At 47.2% G+C, this 26,628-nt stretch overlaps 3 protein-coding genes across 7 annotated transcripts in view; 1 reads left to right on the forward strand and 2 right to left on the reverse strand.

Annotated features, from left to right (window-relative positions):
* PLA2G15 (phospholipase A2 group XV) overlaps positions 1-581 on the reverse strand; it is a 25,434-nt gene extending 24,853 nt beyond the window's left edge. Inside the window, exon 1 of the mRNA XM_017852256.1 lies at positions 492-581. The gene's annotated coding sequence lies outside the window, so the exon portion shown is untranslated. The remainder of the gene's footprint in view (positions 1-491) is intronic.
* On the forward strand, positions 569-7,988 carry ESRP2 (epithelial splicing regulatory protein 2). 5 transcript variants are annotated; one of them, XM_017852212.1, is made up of 15 exons: positions 569-1,203; positions 1,289-1,417; positions 2,940-3,053; positions 3,165-3,279; positions 3,615-3,713; positions 4,223-4,277; positions 4,352-4,462; positions 4,536-4,668; positions 4,751-4,793; positions 4,946-5,247; positions 5,355-5,567; positions 5,673-5,871; positions 6,021-6,207; positions 6,478-6,643; positions 6,717-7,988. In XM_017852212.1, the coding sequence occupies exons 1-15, from the start codon at positions 1,024-1,026 to the stop codon at positions 6,804-6,806; spliced, it is 2,136 nt and encodes a 711-aa protein (XP_017707701.1). In that variant the 5' UTR covers positions 569-1,023; the 3' UTR covers positions 6,807-7,988. The 5 variants fall into 5 exon arrangements, 4 of the variants coding, with proteins under 4 accessions (XP_017707701.1, XP_017707699.1, XP_017707702.1 ...); XR_001881508.1 differs by having other exon boundaries at positions 574-1,203; positions 4,322-4,462; positions 5,673-5,753; positions 6,717-7,901; XM_017852210.1 differs by having other exon boundaries at positions 574-1,203; positions 4,322-4,462; positions 6,717-7,910.
* Positions 7,989-8,434: 446 nt separating this feature from the next.
* The window catches only part of NFATC3 (nuclear factor of activated T cells 3), a 160,956-nt gene continuing 142,762 nt past the window's right edge, over positions 8,435-26,628 (reverse strand). The window contains exon 10 of the mRNA XM_017852188.1: positions 8,435-10,694. Coding sequence (XP_017707677.1) covers positions 10,573-10,694 — 122 coding nt within the window. The 3' untranslated portion in view covers positions 8,435-10,572. The remainder of the gene's footprint in view (positions 10,695-26,628) is intronic.

Below are 26,628 nucleotides of genomic sequence, written 5' to 3' on the forward strand. Positions count from 1 at the left end.
GGGTTGTAGGTGCGGGATGGAAAAGGGAGGATCTGCAGCCCGCACGCGCGCGCACACGCTCAACGCTAGCTCTGCCATCCGCCAGAGCGCTCGCAATCTCCAGGCAGCTTCTCCATCGTCGAGAAAGGGACGAAAGCAGGCAGGCTCCCACACGTGGGGGTTCCGAGGCTCCAGGCCCCTTCTACCCCTCTCAGCCTTGTCTTGGGTGCAGCTCTCTGGGGTTGGGGGGGTTCCTTTCCCCAGCATTGAGGCCTGCTCACTTCCAACCCACAACGATCGCGCTCTGGCAGTGCCAGGCTACCGCTCGGCCCTAGCGTCTGCGTGGACAAGCCCTTCCCTGTGATCCCTGGAGACCACCCCACAGCTCTAACAACCCTGATGTTCCCGCCGCCCTCCCCTTTCCCAGCTGACTTCTGGTGATTCCCCCCACAGGGTGATACCCGGCAACTCTCACCGCCCCCTTGACCCTTTGACTTCCATCAACCCCAGACCTGCCGTGGTGACCCCCACAGCCTCTAGACTGCCTCCTGGCGCCTTCCATAGGTCCCGTGTGACCCTCTCGGAGTAGAGAAGGCCTCTTGCATGGTCCTTTGTAGAGGCCTGACGGCCCCTGGGGAAGAATAGGGGAGAGCGAAGAACGGGTTAGCCCCAAGAATCAGGCAGGACCAGCCCTAGAAGTAGGAATACGGATCCTGAGCGTGCACCCAGACCGGGATTATGAGTTCTTGCGTCCTGGGCTGGGTTGTGGCGGCCCTCCCCCAAGGTTCCCGGGGCCGCCCCGGTCACGTGGCCGGCGGGGCAGGCAGGTAACTAGCCTGGAGAGGGCGTGGGCCGGTAGCTGCCCCGCCCCGCGGGGCGCCACGGGCGGGTCTCGGCAGCGCCCACTGAGCCAGCCGGGCCGCAGGTGCCGCCCCCGACACACGGTGTCCCGCCCAAGCTGATTCGCGTCTGCCGTCGGTCGGTGCCTGCGTGCGCCTCGTCGGTCCGCGTGTGTCTGGCCGAGCGCCCCCTTCCTCTGCGGCCATGACTCCGCCGCCGCCCCCGCCCCCAGGCCCTGACCCCGGGGCCGACCCCGACCCCTGTCCCGGATCACTGGTCGTCCTGTTCGGGGCTACGGCGGGTGCGCTGGGAAGGGACCTGGGCTCGGACGAGACCGACTTAATCCTCCTAGTCTGGCAAGTGGTTGAGCCGCGGAGCCGCCAGGTAGGGTGGAAAGGAGGCGGTGAGGTCCCCAGGGAGCTTCCGGGGTCGAGGGGCGCGGCTGATCGGTTTCCCCCGCCGCTCACAGGTGGGGACGCTGCACAAATCTCTGGTTCGCGCCGAGGTGGCCGCACTGAGTACGCAATGCCGCGAGGCTAGCGGCCTGAGCGCCGACAGCCTGGCGCGGGCAGAGCCGCTGGACAAGGTGCTGCAGCAGGTGAGCGCCGGGGTGGGTGGCGGCACGGCCTGGCCGTGAGGACATTTCTGGGCGGGAGAGGCTGCCGGAGGCTAGGCCTGGCGTGCCGCAACCAACCGGCCCGGGCGGCAGGACGGGGTCTGGTTTGAAACTTTGAGCGACTCTCGCGTGTGCGTGTCCCTTTCATCCGCGCGTGCCGGCCATTCCCCTGGGCGCCTTACTTTTCAACCATTGCAGGAACCTACTCCTACCGAAGGGATCAGGACGCAGGCTTTGGGATCCATCCCCAGTTCCCGCCCGGGGAGCGAGGCCGAGACGCCTTTGGGAGACCTGCTGGGTCAGGTCTCTCTGAGCCGCAGTCGGAAGCGAAAGGGGTCGAGGGGCCCATATAGGTCACCAGTCCTTGCCGCCCGCGTCTTCGGCCCGCTTGGGAGCCGCTGGAGTGGAGGCGTAGGGCGGTGTCGGCCCTAGAGGTAGACGCCGCCAGGTGTAAACTGCTCGTCTAGGCCTGTCCCGGCCGGCTGGCCAGGCGTAGGCGCTGTCCCGGCCTGGCCTGGGGGACTATCTACCTGCTGAGTGCAAAGGCCTGGGGTGCTTCCTGCCCTAGCTCAAGTGGGAGGTGGTTTCCATTGCTGTTTTCTTTTCCTTATCTTCACTAGGTCGCTCACTCTGTGTCTGACTCTTGAGTGTAATTAGGCTAAGTCCTTTATACGCACACATTCTTTCATCTTCCAACAACTCTGTGGTTCCTGATGAGGAGGCACCACGATGATTCTTGTCTGTTCCAGAAGGGCTCTGGGCCCTTCACTTGGGGAGTTTGCAGGAGGAGAGCTGGGTTGCCTTGCTGTGTCAGCCTCAGGTTGTCAAGTGTCACAGAATTGGCAGGGAGGGTCTGTGGGTCAGTGATTAGTGCTTATACTTCTCCAGCCGGGATGGAGGCTGGGGGAGGGCTGGGCAGCCTCAGGAGTGCCACCCCCTCTATGAGCAAACAGCTCAGTGCCAGCCGGTCGATAGGGTGTGGGTCAAAGCTCATGCTGCCCCTGATGTCCAAGTGTGGAGCTCTGTCCTTGGAGTTTGTCTGCCCCTCGGTTGGTCAGACCTGGAGGCGGGGCTGCCATTGACCATGAGCCTTCTGGGCCTCAGGCAGGACTGGGCCACCCCCACCTGTCTGAGGGTGGTGCCTGGTCAGAGACAGGTTTAACCTGCTTTGCTCCGCCTCTTCCCACCTGCTTGTCCCACTCCAGGTGTTTGCTCTGGCCCCACTCCAAACTCCTGGAGTGTGTGTGTTGAGGGCTTGGGTTATGTGTGATTGCCCTCATTTGGCCTGGAGAAAGTGACAGTGGACTGGAACAAGGTTGGGGGGGTGAGGGGAAGGGACATAGGGCTAGGCTCAACAGGTGTGGCCTCTTCTTCCCAGACAGGATAGGGTTGAACATCTGGCTGAACCAGCTTTGCAGCCTGCCTCCTTCCTCCTCCTACCCTCACTTCCTGCCTGCCCAGCTGTGAATCTGTGTGTTTCTCTCTCCCCATTCCCTATCCCCAGTTCTCACAGCTGGTGAATGGGGATGTGGCTCTGCTGGGCGGGGGCCCCTACGTGCTCTGCACTGATGGGCAGCAGCTATTGCGACAGGTCCTGCACCCTGAGGCCTCCAGGAAGGTATGCCCCTGAAGGAAAACCGGGCTGGGGGGCAGGGTCAGTAAGGGTCCCAGGACCCCTGTTGTCCTGAGGGTGGGCAGGGCACTCATCCCCAATCCTATGTACCCCCAGAACCTGGTGCTCCCCGACACATTCTTCTCCTTCTATGACCTCCGAAGAGAGTTCCATATGCAGCATCCAAGTACCTGCCCTGCCAGGGACCTCACTGTGGCCACCATGGCACAGGGTATCTGTGACCCAGAAGGGTTAGGGTGGACAAGCCACTGTGGGTACATGTGTCTGAGTATGCGCATGCTGGTGGGTGGGTAATATGGACACATGCACGTTTGCATTATCTGCTAAGTCCCTGAGTGTACCTGTGTCTTTGTGTCTGTGCTAGGATGAGTTTGGAATGTGGGTATGTGTCTGTGTCTGGACTGGGGATCTGTAAGTGCACACATTAACTGGGCCAAAACAGATGTATATGCTGGTCTCCAGCATGTGTCTATGGAGGGGAGTTGGGCCCAGGGGTAAACAGGATTCGTGCTTATGCTGTCTTCACTGTCACTTCTCTGCCCATAGATTTAGGACTGGAGACAGATGCCACAGAGGATGACTTTGGGGTCTGGGAAGTGAAGACAATGGTAGCTGTTATCCTCCATCTACTCAAAGAGTCCAGCAGTAAGGTTTCCCTCACTGCCTGTCACCTGTTCTCAGGGATGACGAATGCCTGCCTATTACTCCTCCCCACTGTGACCTTCTCTAAGAGACCACAGGGGAAGCCTCTTTGTCATTTTTTCTTTTTCTTTGAGACAGAGCCTCGCTCTGTAGCCTAGACTAGAGTGCAGTGGTGCAAACTCAGCTCACTGCAACCTCCACTTTCCGGGTTCAAGCTATTCTCCTGCCTCAGCCTCGAGTAGCTGGGATTACAGGCGCTTGCCACCACGCCTGGCTAATTTTTGTATTTTTAGTCGAGACCAGGTTTCACCATGTTGGCCAGGCTGGTCTCGAATTCCTGATGGCAAATGATCCACCCACCTTGACCTCCCAAAGTGCTGGGATTATAGGCCTGAGCCACTGCGCTCAGCCTGTCATTTCTTCATCTCCCTCAACTGTCCTCTTTTTGCAGAACTTGGTGGGGAGACCCCTCTCCAGCACACCCTGCTGACCCCCACACCATCTTTTCTCAGGTCAATTGTTTTCGAAGCCTGAGGTGATAAAGCAGAAATATGAGACGGGGCCTTGGTGAGTGTGGGAGCAGGGGCTGGGAGTTGACAACAGCTGGATAGCTCTGACAGCACTGTGCCCTGCCCCTACAGCAGCAAGGCAGATGTGGTGGACAGTGAGACTGTGGTACGGGCTCGTGGGTTGCCCTGGCAGTCATCAGACCAGGACGTGGCTCGCTTCTTCAGAGGGCTCAACGTGGCCAGGTGGGTGTGGTGGGGTGGGTGGACCCAACTGGACAGGCCTACCCAGGAGGCACTAACAGCACTGGCTCCACAGGGGTGGTGTAGCGCTCTGCCTCAACGCCCAGGGCCGCAGAAATGGTGAGGCCCTCATCCGTTTTGTGGACAGCGAGCAGCGGGACCTAGCGCTGCAGAGACACAAGCATCACATGGGCGTCCGCTATATTGAGGTGGGGCTTTGGGCTGGGAGCGGAGCAGGGCCAATCTGAGCCAGGCCTGAGACCCATAGGCTGCTGCTCTCTGTACCCACAGGTGTATAAGGCGACAGGGGAGGAGTTTGTAAAGATCGCAGGGGGTGAGTATACCCCAAACAGGGCCTGGCTCCCCTGGTCCTTGATCCATATCTCACTTCCCCACCACCCCCTTGCCTGCCTGCTCCCCTGCATGGGTGAGTGTCTGAAGGGGCACGAGTGAAGTCAGCAGGTGACTCCCATGTCCCCCACACAGGCACATCACTAGAGGTGGCTCGTTTCTTGTCACGAGAAGACCAAGTGATCCTGCGGCTGCGGGGACTGCCCTTCTCGGCTGGGCCAATGGACGTGCTAGGCTTCCTGGGGCCAGAGTGCCCAGTGACTGGGGGTGCCGAGGGGCTGCTCTTTGTGCGCCACCCTGACGGACGGCCGACTGGTGATGCCTTCGCCCTCTTTGCTTGTGAGGAGCTGGCACAGGCTGCACTGCGCAGGCACAAGGGCATGCTGGGTAAGCGATACATCGAAATCTTCCGGAGCACTGCAGCTGAGGTGCAGCAGGTGAGTGCCCAGGGCTTCCCACCCCTAGAAGTACTGTTACTCCAGGGTGGCCCTCTGTGCCCCCACCCTACTTGGCATGACCAGCCTGTTGCTGCCTTCCTTACTAGGTCTTGAACCGCTATGCATCTGGCCCACTCCTTCCCACACTGACTGCCCCACTGCTGCCCATCCCCTTCCCAATGGCACCTGGGACTGGGAGGGACTGTGTACGCCTCCGAGGCCTGCCCTACACAGCCACCATTGAAGACATCCTGAGCTTTCTGGGGGAGGCAGCAGCTGACATCCGGCCCCATGGTGTGCACATGGTGCTCAATCAGCAGGTGACGCCACTGCTTGGTAGGGGGAACACATCAATAGGAAGGGGTGTGTGTTAGGGGTAAGGCACTCTTACACATGACAAACTGCTCACAAGATGGTGTGCACAGGGCCGGCCATCGGGCGATGCCTTCATCCAGATGACATCAGCAGAGCGAGCCCTAACTGCTGCTCAGCGTTGCCATAAGAAGGTGATGAAGGAACGCTACGTGGAGGTGGTCCCCTGTTCCACAGAGGAGATGAGCCGTGTGCTGATGGGGGGCACCTTGGGCCGCAGTGGCATGTCCCCTCCGCCCTGCAAGCTGCCCTGTGAGTGCCCTAGGGGCTGGGGAAGAAGGCCTGTGGGAGTCAGGCTGTTGAAGCCCCTACTACTTTGTATAGCGGGAACTCCTTTCTGGCTGCCCCACCCAGGGCAGTGCTAGGCTCCGTGCACATGCACTTTCTACTTCTGTCTCTAGGCCTCTCACCACCTACCTACGCCACCTTCCAAGCCACCCCAACCCTCATTCCCACGGAGACGGCAGCTCTATACCCCTCTTCAGCACTGCTCCCAGCTGCCAGGGTACCTGCTGCCCCCACCCCTGTTGCCTACTATCCAGGGCCAGCCACTCAACTCTACCTGAACTACACAGCCTACTACCCAAGGTACCCTGCAGCTAAGAGAACACCAGTCCCGCTCCCTGTCCCAATCTGGGGAAGGGTCACGATCCCCTTTCTGGACCAGATGACAAGGGAGTAAGGTGGGAGCTGGCTAACACCATCTACAAAACAGATCGAAGATGACTCTGTAGAAGCTGGGGCTTCAGGGAGGAGGAACTGAACTAATCACAAGGCAGAAGCAAGGGAGGAGGGAAACAGTTCTCGGTCTAGGCCACATGTGGCATGCATGACTAACCCTTGTCTCTCCCATCCTAGCCCCCCAGTCTCCCCCACCACTGTGGGCTACCTCACCACACCCACTGCTGCCCTGGCCTCTGCTCCCACCTCAGTGTTGTCCCAGCCAGGAGCTTTGGTCCGCATGCAGGGTGTCCCATACACAGCTGGTATGAAGGATCTGCTAAGCGTCTTCCAAGCCTACCAGGTGAGATTGTGTGGCTGGAGGGCCTGGCGGGTCTGGCTGAGCTCTTTGCCCTAAATCTGCATCCCTTCTGTAGCTACCCGCTGATGACTACACCAGTCTGATGCCTGTTGGCGACCCACCTCGCACTGTGTTACAAGCCCCCAAGGAATGGGTGTGTTTGTAGGAAAGCCAGGAGGTAAAAGCCAGCTAATATCCTCAGTGAACATGTCTCTCCTGCATCCAGAAGACCAGTACCCTCAACCTGGTAGCTTCTTTCTGGCTTGTCAAAGCTCTCAGAAGGTACCCAGAGGAGCCCAAGCCCCAGCTCCACCCTCCACTTATTCTTCTGCCTGTTTCCCCCAAAGACAATGGCTGAACCCTGCATGCAGGGCTGGGGGAGGAATGGGGCTAACCGGCTCCTGATGGCCTGAGCCAGGCATCTTGACTGGCACCTGGAGAGCCCTTTAGTGTGTCCTGGCTGTGGCCCATGCCGACAGATACGGTGGGGCTGATAGGTCCACGGCAGGCTTGCTTGCTTTTTTAAAATGGAAGCTCTGGTACCTTCAATGTATGACTCCTGGGAGAATCAAGGTTCCATCTGAGCCTCTGAGTAAAGATCCCAATGTTCTACCTCCCCCTGTCCCTCTGGTGGGGGATAAGGAGGCAGAGAGAGACAGCCCTACCCTCAGAATATCTGGACCTCAGAGACCATGTTGTGCCAGGGATGGTCCCACCTAAAGATGCTAGCCCCTCTCCAGGTGGGCATAAGGAGTAACAGATGGCAAAACCACAAACTATTTTGATGGACTGTGCTGCAGTATCACCAGAAGACATTAGGGGGCAGGAGGCCCCCACGCAAAAACTCAGGCTCGACTTTTAAAGGGGACTTTGCCAACTTTTCTTGTATGCCTTCGGAAAGCCAGTTGCCCTGAACCCAGCAGACACCGTGGAATGTCCTTTGCACGCATTAAATGATACAGAACTGAAGCCTCGGAAGCAATTTGGAACTCGATTTTCTCTTCCTTAAATGAAAAGTTATTAACCAAATGGACTTTTTAAAAGCCACAGGACCCTTAACTTTGCCCCAAAGTGAGGAGCTCCACACCAACCCCAGGCAGAGGAACACTCAGACAGATTAAGGAGACTGTTGACCTGTCATTGTTTATTATTTCAGCACTAAAACTGAGGAGCCTCAACTGCTGGCTCTTCCCTTTGTATTTGTGTAAGGAGCACTGCACTCCCATAAAAGGTTTTAAAATACAAAATGTACAAGAACACACAATTCCAAGTGCTGTAAACATAACTGAGAACCAGTTCCTTTACTAAACATCCATTTTATAAAATACAAGGTTTCAATTTGAGCCCATCTGAGCCTTAAAGATCCATTCTGAATACCAAAGACAAGGTTTCACAGCCAGGCCCAGAAGAGGTCTGGTGATAATGGCTGGCCCTAGGTGGGGATAGTTTATACCTGGGCAGCAGCACCACACATGAACCCGAAGACATGTTCCTTTTAAAGCTGTTTTCAGCCATGTTTCTCTGTGCATCTCCAGTAAGCAGAAGGCTACTCACTCCATTCCTCAACCCAAGAGCTAGCACAGTTAGAGTAGGAGGGGGTGCATATTAGCACGTGCCCAGTTGCTCAGTGCTGCTACTATAAATTGATTTGCATAGTCCAATGGATGTGTGCTTTAACACCACTATGTTGCACAAAAATTTAAGTCTTTATCTACAAAGCCAAAAAATATTGACTCTTAACACCAAAGCTTTTACAAAGCTGATATAAAAATGCTTACATAGTATACAAAGCTCTATTTTAAAATTTAATGTTTATTTTAAATAGGAAAGCATTTCTAGTGCTACAGGCATCAAGGTATTTAGAAGGCATCAAAATTTGGTGCATAGCAACTCTGGATCATAGAGGCTTTTAATTCTTGAGGGCAGCAAAGCAGCCCCCAAAGGGTATTGCAAGGGGAACTCTTGCAATAACCCCATGTGAGGCAGCTACACCAGGGGCAAAAGGGTAGAGGCAAGTCTGGCCATTTCTCTGGAATGTCAATCGAGAGGCCAACTTCTTGCCCCTCCAAAGGAAGCTGTGGGCTTCCAACCACAGGCCCAGAAGCAAATCTCACTATCCACATTCTGTGACACAACTTACTTTTCAAGAAAATTTGAAACCATCCAGCTCCAAGAGGGGCCACAGTGATCTGCTGAAGGACAGACCTTTTTCTCTAACTTTAGGGGAGAAATCTGAAATATATATATATATATATTTTTAAAGACCATACTTCCTCATCCTGAGTCAATAGCTCCAACCCTACTGACAACAGGTGGTGGGCAATAGGCCAGCTCCCTTTCCCAGGCCTGAACTGGCCTCAGTAGAGAGAGTCCTGGCATCAAGGGCCTGCAGTCTCCTGGAATAACAGCATCAGGCCTTTAACCAGCACACTGTCTTACATATAGGCACTCAAAAAATCTGCTTCCTGAATCAAGGGAAGTATGTTATTTCATTTGAAAGCATACTGCAAACTTCAGAGGCTCTGTAATAGGCCTAGGAACAGGTAAAAGATCCCATTAGGGAGAGGGGTAAGGGCAGGTTGTTTTTTTTTTAAGTACCCAACTTGGGTACCTCCTTTGGTAGACAGCAGGCTGCAGTTTCTGCTGGGCCCTGCCTTGGACACCAGTCTCACCAGCAGCAGCACCAGGGTGTCTTTGGTGTGGAGGGTCAGGTTATCACTTCTGGATGTGCTCAGAGCCTTCTGGGGAAAAGGCTGGTTTTTAGATCATACAGACAGGACAGGGTAGGTTAGAATCATTTTGGGCTATAAACAGAATGGCAGATAAGCCTTCCATGCTAGTGTGACTCTTAAAACCTTCCCATCTGGAGTCCTGTATTTTCTCTGCCCATGCTGATGTACAGCTCACCTGTGCTTTAGCTCTGCACACAGCCTGGCCTCTAGAGAAGAGTTAGAACTACGAAGCTGCCTAAACCACCGTGAGGCTGACTTCAAAGGTCACAGAACAACCAAAGGCAGATGCTCCTGTTTGGAAAAGGTTCTAGGACCAGATGACACAAATAGGAAGAGCACTGAACAGCTTACTAGTTTTTATCATGGCAAGAAATGAAAGTGACCAAGCTAAAACCCCACCATTCAGAGTCACCTTAAATGTAGCCATGTAACCCAGGGTCCTGAGGGAAAAAGCAATTTCAACATGGAGCCAGTATGGAGAGATTGCAAGATTACCTAGAAAGTTACCAAAAGGCTATGCTCTGGAATGTCTTTTTATATTCCAACACTTCAGTGATGGAATGGTCTCTTCTCATTTTATCTAACAACAGTTTAGTTTTATAAAGAGGTATGAGCTACATTTGGCTTTATTTCCTATAAATCTATGAAAATCTTTAGGACACATGCTGACTTTCTGAGGCATAGGTGTGGGCTTGGGATTTTTTTCTTGTTTTCTTTTCTTTCTTCTTTTTTTTTCTTTTTCTTTTTCTTTTTTTTTTTTTTTTTTTTTTTTTTTTTTTTTTTTTTTTTTGCTTCTGGAAGGTTTATCAGTTCTATTTTAAAAATTATCATAAAACTAAAGGGCCCTTCAAATGACATAAGCAGTAAATCACCATCCCTAAGTAACCAGGTCACCTGCAAAAGCAGCACCTCGGAAACAAGAGCCTGCTGCATTCACACTCAAAGCACCCATCATGTAAAAGTATCCTAGTTATATATAAAAAGCAAAGCTCGTTTCCCCAAAGCTCAAACAGCCTATGCTGCTCCTGTTCTTTTACAAAATCTACCCAAGGCCTGAGGTGGAGGAACGCTGCTTTCCCCACAAATGGTGAGTCCCACTCCTGGTGCCAGACCTGAAGGCTGCAGAGCTGGAAACCCAAGGTCCAAGGAGAGAAACATGCTGAGAAGTTGGTGGTGGACACAAGGCTGCAGTGAGCACTGTTAGAGTCCATCAGATCTTCCTAAATCCAGGGACTCAGGACTCGGGAGGGCAGCCTGCCTGCTCACCCCTGCTCCTTGGGAAACAGAAATCTGGGACATGTCTCTCCCAATTATCTCGTTCACTGAAAAACAAGAAAAGGGAGAATGATTAGTGACCTCTGAGTGACTAGCCTTATGATGCGAAGCGCTGAGCTCTACCTCAGACATTTCCCTTCCCATGGCTTCCTGTAAAGATAAAGGCAGTATCTGAAGCCTACTCCTGAGCTAAGTGGCATTAGAGATGGAAACATCACTCCACAAACTGCTCCGGACCTCTTTTTCTCTCCCTCTCATTCAGTTCATTTTGGGTTGGGAAGGGGGCTTACCCTCACTCTAAAGGTACTTTTAAATAAGTATTCACCTTACTCTAACTTTTCTTTAATTCGTATCTCTTTGAGAAAGTTTTTATTTTCTACAATGCCACCTCCTATGTAAATGGAATGAAAATAAATGCTTTGGTCAGAATAAACCACTGTGATGTGGGGGTGATTTTGCTACTCTATCCTAATACAAGCACTCTTTATTATGTGGGGGCATTTCTGTTGTTTGTGGTCTTTTCTGATTGGAGGCTCTAGCTTTTCTGTTAATTTCTCTGATGTTCCAAGCACCTCAGGGAGGTACAGTGCTCTGTGAGGTCCAGAGCAAAGAATTTCCATCTTATGGAACTAACATAGAAGGGAACATCCCAAATCCCCCAAATAAGAAACTTTAGTTCTCATATCATTTCATTCCTTGCCTTATCAACTAAACTCTACGCTAATTCCACTCCTAGGCATATATACAAGAGAAGTGAAAACATATGTCCACAATAAAAACTTTCAAATGTTCACAGCAGCATTATTAATAATAGCCAAAAAGTGGAAACAATCCAAATGTCTACCAAATGATGAATGGATAAACGGTAAGTTGTCTCTATCCATAAAATGGAGTATCAGCCTTGAAATGTAATGAAGTTCTGATATATGCTTGAGCCTTGAAAACAGTCTGCTAAGTCAAAGAGGCCAGATACGAAAGGTCATATACAATTCCATTTATATGAAATGTCCAGAACAGGCCAATCCATAGAGACAGAAAAGAGATTACAGGTTGTGGAGAGGGAGAAACGGGGAGTGATTACTAATGGGTATGGAGTTTCTTTTCAGAGTAATGAAAATAGAGTTATAAAATTAGGTACAAGTATCCAGGTGCGGTGTCTCATGCCTGTAATCCCAGCACTTTGGGAGGCTGAGGCGGGCGGGTCACCTGAGGTCGGGAGCTTGAGACCAGTCTGACCAAAACGGAGAAACCCCGTCTCTACTAAAAATACAAAATTAGCCGGGTGTGGTGGTGCATGCCTGTAATCCCAGCTACTTGGGAGGATGAGGCAGGAGAATCACTTGAACCCGGGAGGTGGAGGTTGCAGTGAGCCGAGACTGCACCATGCACTCCAGTCTGGGAAACAACAGTGAGACTCTGTCTCAAAAAATAAATTAATTAATAAAATAAAATAGATACTAGTAATAGTTGCAAAACTCTGACTATACTAAAAACCACTCAGTTGTATACTTTTAAGGATAAATTTTTTTTTCGTTTTTGAGACAGAGTCTCGAACTGTCGCCTGGACTGGAGTGCAGTGACGTGATCTCAGCTCACTGCAACCTCTGCCTCCTGGGTTCAAAGCAATTCTCCTGTCTCAGCCTCCTAAGTAGCTGGGATTACAGGCACCCACCACCACGCCCAGCTAATATTTTGTATTTTAGTAGAGACAGGGTTTCACTATGTTGGCCAGGCTGGTCTCAAACTCCTGACCTCGTGATCCACCCACCTCAGCCTCCCAAAGTGCTGGGATTACAGGTGTGAGCCACTGCACCCGGCCTTTAAGGACAAATTTTATGGTATGTGAATTATATCTCGTTACAGCTGTTATAAACAAAAATAGACCAAAACAAAAAGTTTTCTATACTTAGAATTTGATGTGATCATAGAGCAAAGAAACACTAACAAACATTTAAAAAATCTTGCAAGTATTAACATCTAATATTTTTCTAGTTTACCACAGTTAAGAACAAAAATTTCTCAAACTCATATGGCTATAAGAAGGGAATTAATATTTACTAATTCAGTTGCTTGAACCCAGGATGTGGAGGTTGCAGTGAGCCAAGATTGTGCCACTGCAGTCCAGGCTGGGCGACAACGCAAGACTCCATCTAAAAAAAAAAAAAAAAAAGGCCGGGCGCAGTGGCTCATGCCTGTAATCCCAGCACTCTAAGAGGCCGAGGAGGGCAGATCACCTGAGGTCAGAAGTTCAAGACCAGCCTGGCCATGGTGAAACCCTGTCTCTACTTAAAATACAAAAAATTAGCTGGGTGTGGTGGTACGCGCCTGTAATCCCAGTTACTCAGGAGGCTGAAGCAGGAGAATTGCTTGAATCTGGGAGGCAGAGGTTGCAGTGAGCCGAGATCACGCCATTGCATTCCAGACTGGGGGACAAAAGTGAAACTTCGTCTCAAAACAAAAACAAAAACACTACTAATTCAGGACGGGCGTGGTGGCTCACACCTGTAATCCCAGCACTTTGGGAGGCCAAGGCGGGTGGATCACCTGAGGTGAGGAGTTTGAGACTAGCCTGGCCAACATGGTGAAATCCCATCTCTATTAAAAATACCAAAAAGTTAGCAGGGTGTAGTGATGCACGCCTGTAGTCCCAGCTACTTGGGAGGCTGAGGCAGGAGAACTGCTTGAACCCAGGAGGTGGAGGTTGCAGTGAGCCGAGATGGCGCCATTGCACTCCAGCCTGGGAGACAAGAGAGAAACTCTGTCTAAAAAAAAATATATATATATGTGTGTGTGTGTGTGTGTGTGTGTGTGTGTATGTGTACTGAATGTAGTTAGTACTGAATGTAGAACAGTAAAGAAGTAGGGACTAGAAGCCAAATACATATATATATTTACTAATTCCACAAATATTTACTGAGCATTTATAGTTTAGGTTTTACAACTGAAATCTTATTTCAGTTAATCTTCACAATACTTTATTATCTCACTTTACAGATGAATTAACTGAGGCTTTGACAGGTCACATAATTTGCCTTAAAGTTACATGCTCGTGGAATCAGCCTCAAAATACCAGTTGTGTTCTTAGAAGTCAAAATACAGAGATGGAAGGAAATGACTGAGATAAAGAAAATGCAAAGGAGCTGGGTAAAATGTGGTGATCCTAGTGGGAGGGAGAGCAAGTGTGATGGTAAGGAGATAAAAGAAGTGGTGATTTACCACCACTAAAGTTTTGAGACTAGAAGAGAAAACAATAGTGCAGTCACAACAGGGAAGGAGGAGTTCAGAGGAGGAAGGTGGTAGGTTAGGTCTGGAATTAGAAATTAGAAACTCCAAATGGAAAAATCAGTGGGCATGGGGCTACAATCAATGATCAGAACAAGAAGAGATTTAGGTATATTCATACTCACTAGAGACCTAGAGGCATGGGGGAAATTTTGCACAGAAGTTATATCACTGAAAAGCAGAGGCTGATAATAATAAGTGGGAGTAGTATCATTGTGCTCTGATGAGAAGATAGGACCTGGGAAGGCAAATATGTGAGTAGAGGAGTGGCCTAGAAATTAGCTTTGGTTTGAATTCAGGCTCTGCCACTAACTTCACGTTGTGTCCTTGGACAAATTATTTCATATATCTAAAACTCCCTTTATTTGTACTATGACAGTGTTGGATTAGTACGATGTCTTTTAGCTGCAGTAGTCAACAGTTTTATGTCAGCAGACAATTTTCAAGTGGCAGTACTCAAAGGTATGCAGAGAAATAAAGGATGAAGGCTGGGTGCAGTGTCTCACTCCTGTAAACCCAGCACTCTGGGAGGCTGAGGCAGGTGGATCACAAGGTCAGGAGTTCAAGACCAGCCTGGCCAAGATAGTGAAACCCCGTTTCTACTAAAATACAAAATTAGCTGGGCATGGTGGCAGGCGAGTGTAATCCCAGCTACTCAGGAGACTGAGGCAAGAGAATCACTTGAACCTGGGGGGCGGAGGTTGCAGTGAGCCAAGATCGCACCACCACACTCCAGCCTGGGCAACAGAGTAAGACTCTCAAGAAAAAAAAAAAGATTTGGCTTGGCGGTGGTTAGTGCTGAATGTAGAATAGTAAAGAAGTAGGGACTTGAAGCCAAAGGACTCTACAAAACAGTGAAGATTAATCAATACTGGTGAGCTAATAATCTGTAAGTGATAAGCCTTTTTTTTTTTTTTTTTTACAGGCTCCTGTCACCGCACCTGGCTAATTTTTTGTATTTTTAGTAGAGACCGGGTTTCACCGTGTTAGCCAGGATGGTCTCAATCTCCTGACCTCGTGATCCACCTGCCTCGGCCTCCCAAAGTGCTGGGATTACAGGCGTGAGCCTCCGCGCCTGGCCAGCAATAAGCAATTTTTTAAGATACAGATTGATAAAGCACTTTGTCAGATTTTTTTTTTTTGAGATGGAGTCTTCCTCTGTCGCCCAGGCTAGAATACAGTGGCACAATCTTGGCTCACTGCAACCTCTGTCTCCCGGGTTCATCTCCTGCCTCAGCCTCCAGAGCAGCTGGGATTACAGGTGCCCACCATCGCACCTGGCTAATTTTTCTATTTTTAGTAGAGACAGGGTTTCACCATCTTGGCCAGGCTGGTCTCTAACTCCTGACCTCATGATCCACCTGCCTCAGCCTCCCAAAGTGCTGGGATTACAGGTGTGAGCCACTGTGCCCGGTGTTTTGTTTTTTAAGAGACAGGGTCTCGCTCTGTTACCCAGACTGGAGCGCAGTGGTGCAATCATAGCTCAAACTCGAACTCCTGGGCTCAAGCCATCCTCCCACCTCAGCCTCCCAAGTATTCAGTTGATACAAATGTAACTGTGGTTTTTGGCATTACTTCTAATGGCAAGAACCGTGATTACTTCTGCACCAACCTAATAGGTGGGACTGTAGGCACACACCACCACACCTGGCTGATTTTTAAATTTTTTTTTATAGAGACAGGGTCTTGCTATTTTGCCAAAGCTGATCTCTTAACTCCTGGCCTCAAGCAGTCCTCCCATAGGGCTGGGAATACAGGTGTGAGCCTTTGTGCCTGACCTGTCAGATAATATTTAAGTAAATTTGCCAGGCTAGGATTTATTAACCATTCATAATGGATGCTGCAAAGAATAATGGAATATAAACTAAACTTACTCCTGACTTTCTAAAAATAACTCACTGGAATAGCTTCTTTGTAAATGAAAAGTTGTGAGGGTGCTTTGCATAATAATATATTTTTCTCTTCAGTTTCCTCATCAGTACAATGGAGAGGAAAAATACCTCTTATATAGTATACAGAGAGGGAATATAAAGGGAGCATAAGAAGGCAAGGCAGCCCTTGGTACCTGTTATTTCAAGCCACAAAAAATATAAGGAACAGTGTTTTCCATGTAGATTCTGGGGGTTCTACAGGCTAGTCTTGTGCTAAGAGGGAGCACAAGGATGGCCCACAAATCTCTGTGCATGACTTCTAACATTCCTCCTCATCATTATGTCTCCCAAATAGGCTATGAGCTCCCAAAAGGCAAGAACCTTGCCACTGAGGAAACATCCATTCCTGATGACTGAATAAATGGACCCTAATTCAATACAATCACTTGGAAGCTATTTAGAACAAGCACAGTGAAAGTTCATTAGGTGGTAGGTAGGAAGGGGACCACAGAATGTTAAAACTAATGCATGTCATTTGATTTTCACAGTGTCTATTTCAGGCAGGGGTTATAGCAGTGGCAAAAAGCCAAATATATAAGCAAGCACCTGGCTCACAATCAAATCATCTTTTCTTATCACTTATCACTTCCAAAGGCGGTAACTTTAAAGATGTTCCAGGCTGCTATGAAAAATACTTTTTACAATTTGTATTTCATTGCTCAAGTTTTAAAACTACAAACTGATTTAAAATGGTGCTTTATCATCAAAAACCACATGATGTGTTTTCTCTCCCTCTTTTTTTTTTTTTGGCAATAGAGTACTCACTCTGTTGCCCAGGCTGGAGTGCAGGGGGCACAATCATGGCTCACTGCAGCCTTGAATTCCTGGGCTCAGGTGATCTTACACACCTCAGCCTCCTGAGTAGCTGGGCCTACAGGGATGTGCTACCATGCCCACGACTGGCTAATTTTTGGATTTTTTTTTTTTTTTCTGCAGAGACGAGGTCTCGCCATGTTGCCCAAGCTAGTCTCAAACTCCTGGGCTCAAGTGATCCTCCCGCCTCAGCCTCCCAAAGTACTAGGATTACAGGCGTGAGCCACTGCAGCCAGCTGAGGTGCTGTTCTATGTCTTGTAAGAAGTCAATGCTTATATTTTCCTGACGATGAGGGTCCATATCGAGCACTGTCCATCCACTTACCAAGTACACTTACGTAAAGATGAAACCATCATTTTCTAAAATAGGCATGTGGTATTGTTTATAACAGAAGCTTGTTCAATGCTGTGTTATTTCTGCTCCCCCTTATCAAAGCTCTGCTGTTCCTTTGCCTGGTGTGCCTCACCTTACTTAGCTGAAGGAACCTGGAAAGTTCCTGGCAGTTTAGGATTTTAAGACTATGTTAAAGTCAGAAGATTTTCCACAAAGTAGCACTCAAGCCGACTATACTCAATCATACATTATACTACGGGATTCACTTATTTATAAATTCCCCAGCAGTCAGAAGATTTAAGTTCCGATGGGGCAGACTTTCTCTATCTTGTTTTCCCCGGAATCCCTAGTGCTTACATAAATTGAGTACTAAATAGAATTACTTGCCAACTGAATCTTTAATACAGTTTGGGGACTTGGAACAATGACAACAAAAATCATGCTCACGTAATTGCTACAGGTGACCACTGAATATGAATTTTAGGCTAGGGAGTCAGAACTGCAACAAAGTGCTTTCACAGACCTTTAGCAATAACTTGAACCAAGTGTTAATCATGCAAGTCCTCTGCTTTCCTTCTCCCTCACTTCTCCCTCGAGCTGAGGGCTCTGGGTTCAGGCTCTCGCCTCTAGATTCCTCAGATATCTTCCTGCTGGGACTAGCCAAAACATAGGTCTCAAATGAAGCAAGTCAAAATTATTAATGGTAAACAAATCTATGATGTAATGTAAATTTAAGTCATTAACAATCTTGATAAGCACAATTTTTAAGTTGTTAAAAATACTGCTTACAATTTAATTTTTCAAGTCATTTTGAATGGATATATGCATGAATTTGCTGATTTATTTAAACTGTAATCCAGGCCAGGTGCCATGGCTCATGCCTGTTATCCCAACACTATGGGAAGCCAAGGCAGGAAGACTGTTTGAGGCCAGGAGTTCAAGAATAGCCTGGCCAACAAACAAAAGGACAAATTTTTTTTTTTTTTTTTTTTTTTTTTTTGAGACGTCTTGCTCGTCTCTCAGGCTGGAGTGCAGTGGTGTCTCGCTCACTGCAGCTCCACTCCGGGTTCCCAACATTCTCCTGCCTCAGCCTCCCGGTATGCTGGGACTATAGTGCCACCACAATCCCGGCTATTTATTTTTTTTTTTTTGGTATATTTTTTAGTAAGAGGACGGGTTTCACCATGTTAGTCAGGATAGGTCTTGATCTCGCTGACTCGTGATCACGCCTTGCTCCCAAAGTGTTGGGATTACATGCGTGAGCCACCCCGCCCCGGCCGTGACAATTTGCCTCTCTCTTAAAAAAAAAGTAAAAATAAACCCTAGTCCACTAAGTATGTGATGTGGCTTCCTATTTTTTCACCAAATTAAGATAAGAGTATAAGGAATTGTTTATGCCCCTAATGTACAATTTTATCATCTTTCTTCCCAACTTTTTTTTGAGATGGAGTCTCACTCTGTCACCCAGGCTAGAGTGCAGTGGTATGATCTTGGTTCACTGCAACCTCTACCTCCCACCCAGCTAATTTTTGTATTTTTGGTAGAAACAGGTTTTCTGCCATGTTGGCCAGACTGGTCTCAAACTCCTGACCTCACGTAATCCGCCCACCTCGGCCTCCCAAAGTGCTGTGGATTACAGGCATAAGTCACTGCACCCGGCCCTCATTTTCCTCCCTTTAAAGAGCAAAGTGAATTAAAAGCCTAGAACAAGAGTGAACAGTCCTCAATAAGGTTGCTAACAGGTTATGTAGGTCACAGGATCTGGCACACTTTTGGCAGCCACCATCTGTGACTTCCACTACCTCAACATCTGAATTTGCCTGTGCCACCACAACAAAAGTAGAGTCAGAGCTATCAATAATGTTTGCTGTAAGAAAAAAATGTTCCTATTCAAGAAATGTTCAAATTGGCAGTCCACTGGAATGCTACTTCTACACACAAGAATGAGGTGCTTGAGTACCAACAAGCCTCTTATTTAGAGCTATTTCCCATGCTTAAGAATTCAAAGTTAGAACTGACAAGTATATAGTATGGAACCTCACAACCAGGTAGAGAAGGGTAGGGTAACCCAGGGCACTCCCTCTTTGAAGGGAGTAGATACACATTGCCACATACACAAAATCCCAACGGACCTTTCTAATTTGCAATTTTGTAAAGGATTTTTGGGTATTATTAGACTCCATTTATATGTTATTTCCTCTTGAAGCTACAATGAACATTCATCAAAGTTTGGTCACATTAATCTTTTCTTTCTTTTCCTGAGCCTGAAGATTAAAGGTATTCATTCCCCGGGTAAACAATTTTGTGAAGGTGTTATTTTATTATTATTATTATTACTATTATTATTTTAGGAGAGTGTATTAGCCTGCCACCCAGGCTAGAGTGAAGTGGTGTGATCATAGCTCACTGCAGCCATGATCTCCTAGGCTCAAGTGATCCTCCTGCTTCATACCCCTACCCCAAGTAGCTGAGACTGCAGGCCATGTGCCACTATGCCCAGCTAATTTATTTTATTTTTTTTGAGATGGAGTCTGTCACCCAGGCTGGAGTGCAGTGGCATGATCTCAGCTCACTGCAACCTCCACCTCCCGGGTTCAAGCAATTCTCCCGCCTCAGCCTCCCGAGTAGCTGGGATTACAGGCGTGAGCCACCGCTCCCGGCCCAGCTAATTTATTTTTGGGGAGGATAGAGACAGGGTCTTATTATGTTGCCCAGGCTGGTCTTGGACTTCTGGCCTCAACTGATCCTCCCACCTTGCCTCAGCCTCCTAAAGCGCTGGCATTACAGGCATGAATCACCATGCCCAGCCGAGATGTTGTTTTTATAAAATAAAGATTAAATGTTTTTTTAAAATGAAGCCTACATGTATGCAATTGTTATAAAAGCACCATCTAAACTAAATACAGGAAATACTGAATTCATCTTTTTTTTTTTTTTGAGAGGGTCTCATTCTGTCGCACAGGCTTGAGTGCAGTGGCACAATCTTGGCTCACTGCAACCTGTAACCTAAGCAGCACCACACCCGGCTAATTTTTTCTTAAATTTTTTGTAGAGACAGGGGTTTGCCATGTTGCCCGGGCTGGTCTCAAACTCCTGAACTCAAGTCATCTGTCTGCCTCGGCCTTTCAAATGCTGAGATAATAGGCGAGAGCCACCATGTCTGGCCTGAATTCACCTATTTATGGCATGAGTTGAGGAATTAATTTGGATTTTTCAAAATCTGATTAATTTGGCTAGGTGTGGTGACTCATGCTTGTAATCCCAGCACTTTGGGAGGTTGAAGCAGGAGGATCACTTGAACCCAGTGAGTTCCAGGCTGCAGCAAGCTATGATCGCGCACCACTGCACTCAAGCCTAGGCAACAGTGCGAGACCCTGTCTCCAAATAAAACAAAAAAAAAGGAAAAACCAAAAAAACATTAATTTGACTTTTCAAGCTACAGACAGAAATAAGTTCCTGAAAATTTAGAAGGTATCTATGATAGGCTGCTAATTATCTTAATTCATTCTTCCACAGTAATTGAGGTTTAGTAAGTCACACTGACACCCAGCTACAGAGTATATTTCTGGGCTTCCCCATTGTAGCTAGGTATGGGCCATGTAACTCGTTTTCTTCGATGAAATGTGAACAAAAGTGACGTATGTATCTTCCTCATCACTTCCTTGGCTTCTTTGTTCCTCCCCTTTTCCCATCCCTTCCTGGGGCTAAGACTCAGTCATGACTAAGTGGTTTCTCTGCTTTGACAAAACCTAAAGAGAAAGAGGAACAACAAATTGAAAGGAATCTTGATCTCTGAATTATCATGAGGTGTGAGAGAAATAAATTTCTTTGAGATCTCCATTATACTAACTTAGCTAATACTATTAACAAAACTAAAACTTACCACCATAATTATAACACAGGAAGAATAAGTATTGTAAGCAAGAAAACCAGCTTGAACTCTTTTATGCCAGATTTTTTTTTTTTTTTTTGAGACAGAGACTAGAGTCTTGCTCTGTTGCCCAGGCTGAAGTGCAGTGGCACGATCTCGAAGGCTGGAGTGAACTGACGTGATCCTGCCTCACTGCAACCTCACCTCCCATGCTCAAGGGATCGTCCTGCCTCAGCCTCCCGAGTAGCTGGGACTATAGGCATAAGCCACCATGCCCAGCTAATTTTTGTATTTTTTTTTGGAAAGACGGGGTTTCGCCATGTTGCCCAGGCTGGTCTCAAACTCCTGGGCTCAAGCAATCGCCTGCCTCGGCCTCCCAAGATGTTGGGATTACAGGCATGAGCTACTGCATCCAAGCCTAATTATTTTTTTTTTTCTTTTTTTTTTTTTTTTTTTTTTTTTTTGAGACGGAGTCTCGCTCTGCCGCCCAGGCTGGAGTGCAGTGGCCGGATCTCAGCTCACTGCAAGCTCTGTCTCCTGGGTTTACGCCATTCTCCTGCCTCAGCCTCCTGAGTAGCTGGGACTACAGGCGCCCGCCACCTCGCCCGGCTAGTTTTTTTTTTTGTATTCTTTTAGTAGAGACGAGGTTTCACCGTGTTAGCCAGGATGGTCTCGATCTCCTGACCTCGTGATCCGCCCGTCTGGGCCTCCCAAAGTGCTGGGATTACAGGCTTGAGCCACCACGCCCGGCCTCTTCTTTTTACTTCTTACAATGGGGTGGACTGATAGATTTTTAACTAAGTTATCTTAAATTTTACCCTGGATTCTAGACAGCTTCCTACCATTGGACAGATTAAAAACACATGCACAATGATTTGAAGATATCCTTCACTTTTTTTAATATAAAAAATTTCACCAGCAATAGATCAGAGATTCACTTTTAACATTAGCTCTAATATTAGTAAAGGAAAATCATTATACCTTTTCCCCCCACCCAATGGACTGAGGGGGAAAATTAGTCCTTTTAAGACTACTTCCTTTTTAAGAAACCTCTTCTTGGCCGGGTGTGGTGGCTCACGCCTATAATCCTAGCAATTTGGGAGGCCAAGGTTGGTGGATCACTTGAGGTCACGAGTTTAAAACCAGCCTGGCCAACATGGTGAAGCCCCATCTCTATTAAAAATACAAAAAAAATTAGCCAGGTGTGGTGGTAGGTGACTGTAATTTTAGCTACATGGGAGGCTGAGGCAGGAGGATTGCTTGAACCTGGGAGGCAGAGGTTGCAGTGAGCCAGTATGGTGCCAATGCACTCCAGCTTGGGTGACAGAGCGAGACTCTCTCAAGAAAAAAAAAAAAAAAGGAAACCTCTTCTTTGTGTGATGCTATAATCAGTGTCATAACAATCTTTCCTCTAGGAATGTTTTTAACTGAAAACATTCTACAAAGACAAACATTAAATCTCCAGCTGAGTAAACAGTACACAGGTACTTGAAAGTATATTCAAGTATCAGCATGTAATCTTTTCTATCAGCAAAAGCTGAAATGTGAAAAAATAAACAACTTCTCTCAATTTGGCTTAAGATGTGGGGACTCAGAAGCATTTCAAAATTATCAGAAGAATCCTCATCCCTATTTTGTTTTCTCACTTGGTACATTTTCCTCTGAATAATCTTGTTCACTGTTGACTCCCAAATCTACTATCTCTAAGGGCCAAACCTAAGCTCCAGACCCAAAAATCTACAGGATCCATTCCACTACCTGTGCTCTGGATGCTCTTGAACACCTTGCTGCATCAATTTTCTGCACTTCTTTGTCCCTATCAACTCATCTCCCCAGATCCTTCTCATCAGCACTTAATATGTGTAAATCTCAGCTGGGCACGGTGGCTCACGCCCATAATCCCAGCACTTTGGGAGGCTGAGGCGGGCGGATCACGAGGTCAGGAGATGGAGACCATCCTGGCTAACACGGTAAAACCCCGTCTCTACTAAAAATACAAAAAATTAGCCGGGCATGGAGGTGGGTGCCTGTAGTCCCAGCTACTCGGGAGCCTGAGGCAGGAGAAAGGCATCAACCCGGGAGGTGGAGCTTGCAGTGAGCCGAGATCATGCCACTGTACTCCAGCCTAGGTGACAGAGGGAGACTCCATCGCAAAAAAAAAAAAAAAGTGTAAATCTCTCTATCTCAAAAAAGCAAGCAAGCAAGCAAGCAAGCAAGCAAGCAAATAAAAACACTGGACCCCACATTCCCCTCTGTATCTAATTCTTTCTTTCATGGCTTAACATCTTAAAGGAGTTGTCTACCACACTGCTGTTTCTTCTATGTTCTCACCCTTATTCACTTGGTCATCCATTGATCCCTTCACTTCACAGAAATATTTCCTTCATACCAAGATTATTAGTGACCAACTTGTTGCTTCACACATGGGAAGCACACTGGGCTAAACCCTGGAAGAAATAAGTTTTAGTCTTGGTTTGGCTGTGATGTGACTCAGGTGACTTAACTAATTTTTCTGCGACTTATTTTCTCACCCTTAATATGAGGAAATTATTTTAAATCCTCTGGTTATAACTCTCCTGAGAGTGTTATATACATTCAATGCAGGAATTAAGTTACCACTCCTCTCATGGCTGGACAAGAATGATGTGAGACCAGGGTAGGCCCAGCTCTGGGAGAAGCCAGGGTTTTGGTATCTTGCCTGATAAGTCATCAGGAGGCTGCAGAAACCTAAATACAAAGGTTTGGGTAGTGAACATGATTTCCAAGGCCCCTTCCAAATCCAAATTCATTTTAAAATAAAATTCAAATGGCATTTAGGAAGTTATAATCTGTATATTTATAATTTCTATCACATATTTTCTTAAGTGGCTTTGACAGTATTTGAAGAAAGGAGCCAACATGACAGCAAGGAATAGCTTCGTTCCTCCTTGGCTGCTGAGTCTAGAAGCCTAAGCCTAGACACAGACTAACTGGTTCTAGTGCTATAGCTTCCTTCCAAGTAGAGCCCTAGAGGACTACCAGAAGTGCAAACATGGGCCCACAGGGCAGGCTAGGGATAAATATTCTGGGTTGCCTCTGAAAAATGGACAAAATTTCCTGATTTCATTCACATCAAAACCTAAGAGTACTTGACCAGGAATGAGTAGGCTTACAAACCTGATCAGCAACCAAATTTACTCAGCACCCAAACCATAGAATTCACAGATAAGGAACCTCTTTCTGCTTTGGTCTAATAAATCTAAGTCAACACTTGCCTTTCATTCAATAATAAAATCATAAGAACAAGTGTAAGAGCCTGAGTGTGGTTAAGTTTAAAAAGCAGAGTCTTTTAGTCAAAGTGTAGTTCCAAAGATAATGAGTGGGCCTACAAAAGTGCCCGTGCATACCCCCTCCTCTGTAGCACATGCAAATCCAGCCACTGCATGCAAATACCAGACTTGGGCACAAAAACAATGACACATTTCAATCAACACTCACCCTCTAGATTCTCCAGAAAGGAGCTGGACATGAGAGCACACTGTGGTTAGGCCATTTCTCTGCTGAACCTGATGGCTGGTGTTCCAAGTCAGATATAAATTGGTCTGTGTCAAAGAAGACAACATCACTACTGAATGGAACAAACCAGAGGGTGAACTTAATCTACTACAGTGTCCAGCCTGTTTTTTTTCTATAAGCAAAAGAAATTTAACTGTCTTTTACTTGTCAATCACTGCATAAAATGGCTCTCCACATTTTACTAGATAATATAAATATTGGAGTTCAGATAGCTTAGGTACTAAGATGATTTTTTAAAAATTTGAAGGGCAATAACTTTAAGAGTTACAATTATGGTTTTCAGTGGTTTTAAGGGATAAATTTAGCTTTAAATAAACTAGTTTTTATTACATTGTATCTACTAGTAGTTCCCAAATACTTGGCTAAGGCTACATCAGAATTATCTGGGCAACTGATAAAAATATAAACTCCTGAATGCTTTATAAAAATATAAACTCAAACCACAAAATCAAAATCTCTAAGGGTAGCAGCCCAGAAAACTGTATGTACAGACAAATCTGAGTCATGAAGGAGTATTTTTTTTTTTGAGATGGAGTCTTCACTCTGTCACCCAGGCTGGCGTGCAGTGGCACAATTTCTGCTCACTGCAACCTCTGCCTCCCGGGTTCAAGTGATTCTCCTGCCTCAGCCTCCCTAGTAGCTGGGACTACAGGCACCCGCCACTGCGCCTGGCTAGTTTTTGTATTTTTAGTAGAGATGGAGTTTCAACCATGTTAGCCAGGTTGGTCTCAAACTCTTGGCCTCAGGTGATCTGCCCACCTAAGCCTCCCAAAGTGCTAGGATTACAGGCGTGAGCCACCACACCCGGCTGGAGGAGTATTTTTTAAACTAAAGTTCACATCCATCAGAAATTTATGAAATCAATTCAAGTTGAAACTAGTATTTTTAAAAAGAGAAAGAAATAGGCCAGGCGCAGTGGCTCACGCCTGTAATCCTAGCACTTTGGGAGGCTGAGACGAGCGGATCATGAGGTCAGGACATTGAGACCATCCTGGCTAACATGGAGAAACCCTGTCTCTGCTAAAAATACAAAAAAAAATTAGCTGGGTGTGGCGGCAGGGCCCGTAGTCCTAGCCACTTGGAAGGCTGAGGCAGGAGAATGGCGTGAACCTCGGAGGTGGAGCTTGCAGTGAGCCGAGATCGCACCACTGCACTCCAGTCTGCGTGACAGAGCGAGACTCCGTCTCAAAAAAAAGGAAAAAAAGAGAAAAAAATAGAACAAAATAGAAGATAGCAGGCTGCGTTTCCTCTAATAAAGGTTAAGAATTGGTTTGTGAGACTTTAACATTTGTTGCATATGTATATATTTTTTGTGTACTGGGTCACAACATAAACCTTGGTTTTTATTGTACGAAGTTGTCAAAAATGTTTGAAAGTCACTACACAAAAGAAGAGTCACCACTGGTCAGTTTTGCAGTATTGGCTAAAGCATTCAGATGCCCCAAGAGTCTAAAACACAATAACGAAATAGGCAAACTCTCATCTTTTTGCCTATAAGGAATTATTCTTGGCCTCTGTTGTACAACTTCAAGCAAAAGGACCTAACCTTCTTAGAAGGGAAAAATCTGCATGTAGTCTCTATGAACACTAATACCCTCATTTTAAGCAGATAAAAGAAGAAAAACAAAGGAAGAGCCAATCTGTACAAAACGCACCCTCACTATAAGGGTCAAAACAAAACAAAATTCAGAAATCCTTTGCTTAAGCAAAATTTTTCTGACTTGTTTATTATTTGAGATCACTTACCTAGTTCTCAGAGGTGATTTAAAGATTACAGTGTGTGAGAAGTATTTTAAAGACTGAAAATATCAAAATATTCTTTTCTGGCGGTTCCCAATCTCCACAATTGAATCCTCCAAAACAGACTTGAAGGTATAGAACGTGTGATTACAGGTAGAGCAGCATAAAAATCATAAGAAAGCAGCCCAGGAACAAAGAAAGAGGCCAACACACACTATGGGAGCTTTTGTGAGTGGATGAATTAAGTGGTACTTTCAGATTGTGCTTTACAGAAACTTGCAGTGCTTCAGAAATCCTTCTAGTTCCTTGAAGCACTTCTGTGAACTCCAAACTATACCTCATTCATCTCTCCTGATCACAAAAACTTTGACCAAACATTTACAAAAGTGGGCCAGGCACGCTGTCTCACGCCTGTAATCCCAGCACTTTGGGAGGCCGAGGCGGGTGGATCACTT

Source organism: Rhinopithecus bieti, unplaced genomic scaffold (genome assembly GCF_001698545.2).
Source record: "Rhinopithecus bieti isolate Rb0 unplaced genomic scaffold, ASM169854v2 scaffold_34281, whole genome shotgun sequence".
In the NCBI taxonomy this organism is placed as follows: Eukaryota; Metazoa; Chordata; class Mammalia; order Primates; family Cercopithecidae; genus Rhinopithecus; species Rhinopithecus bieti.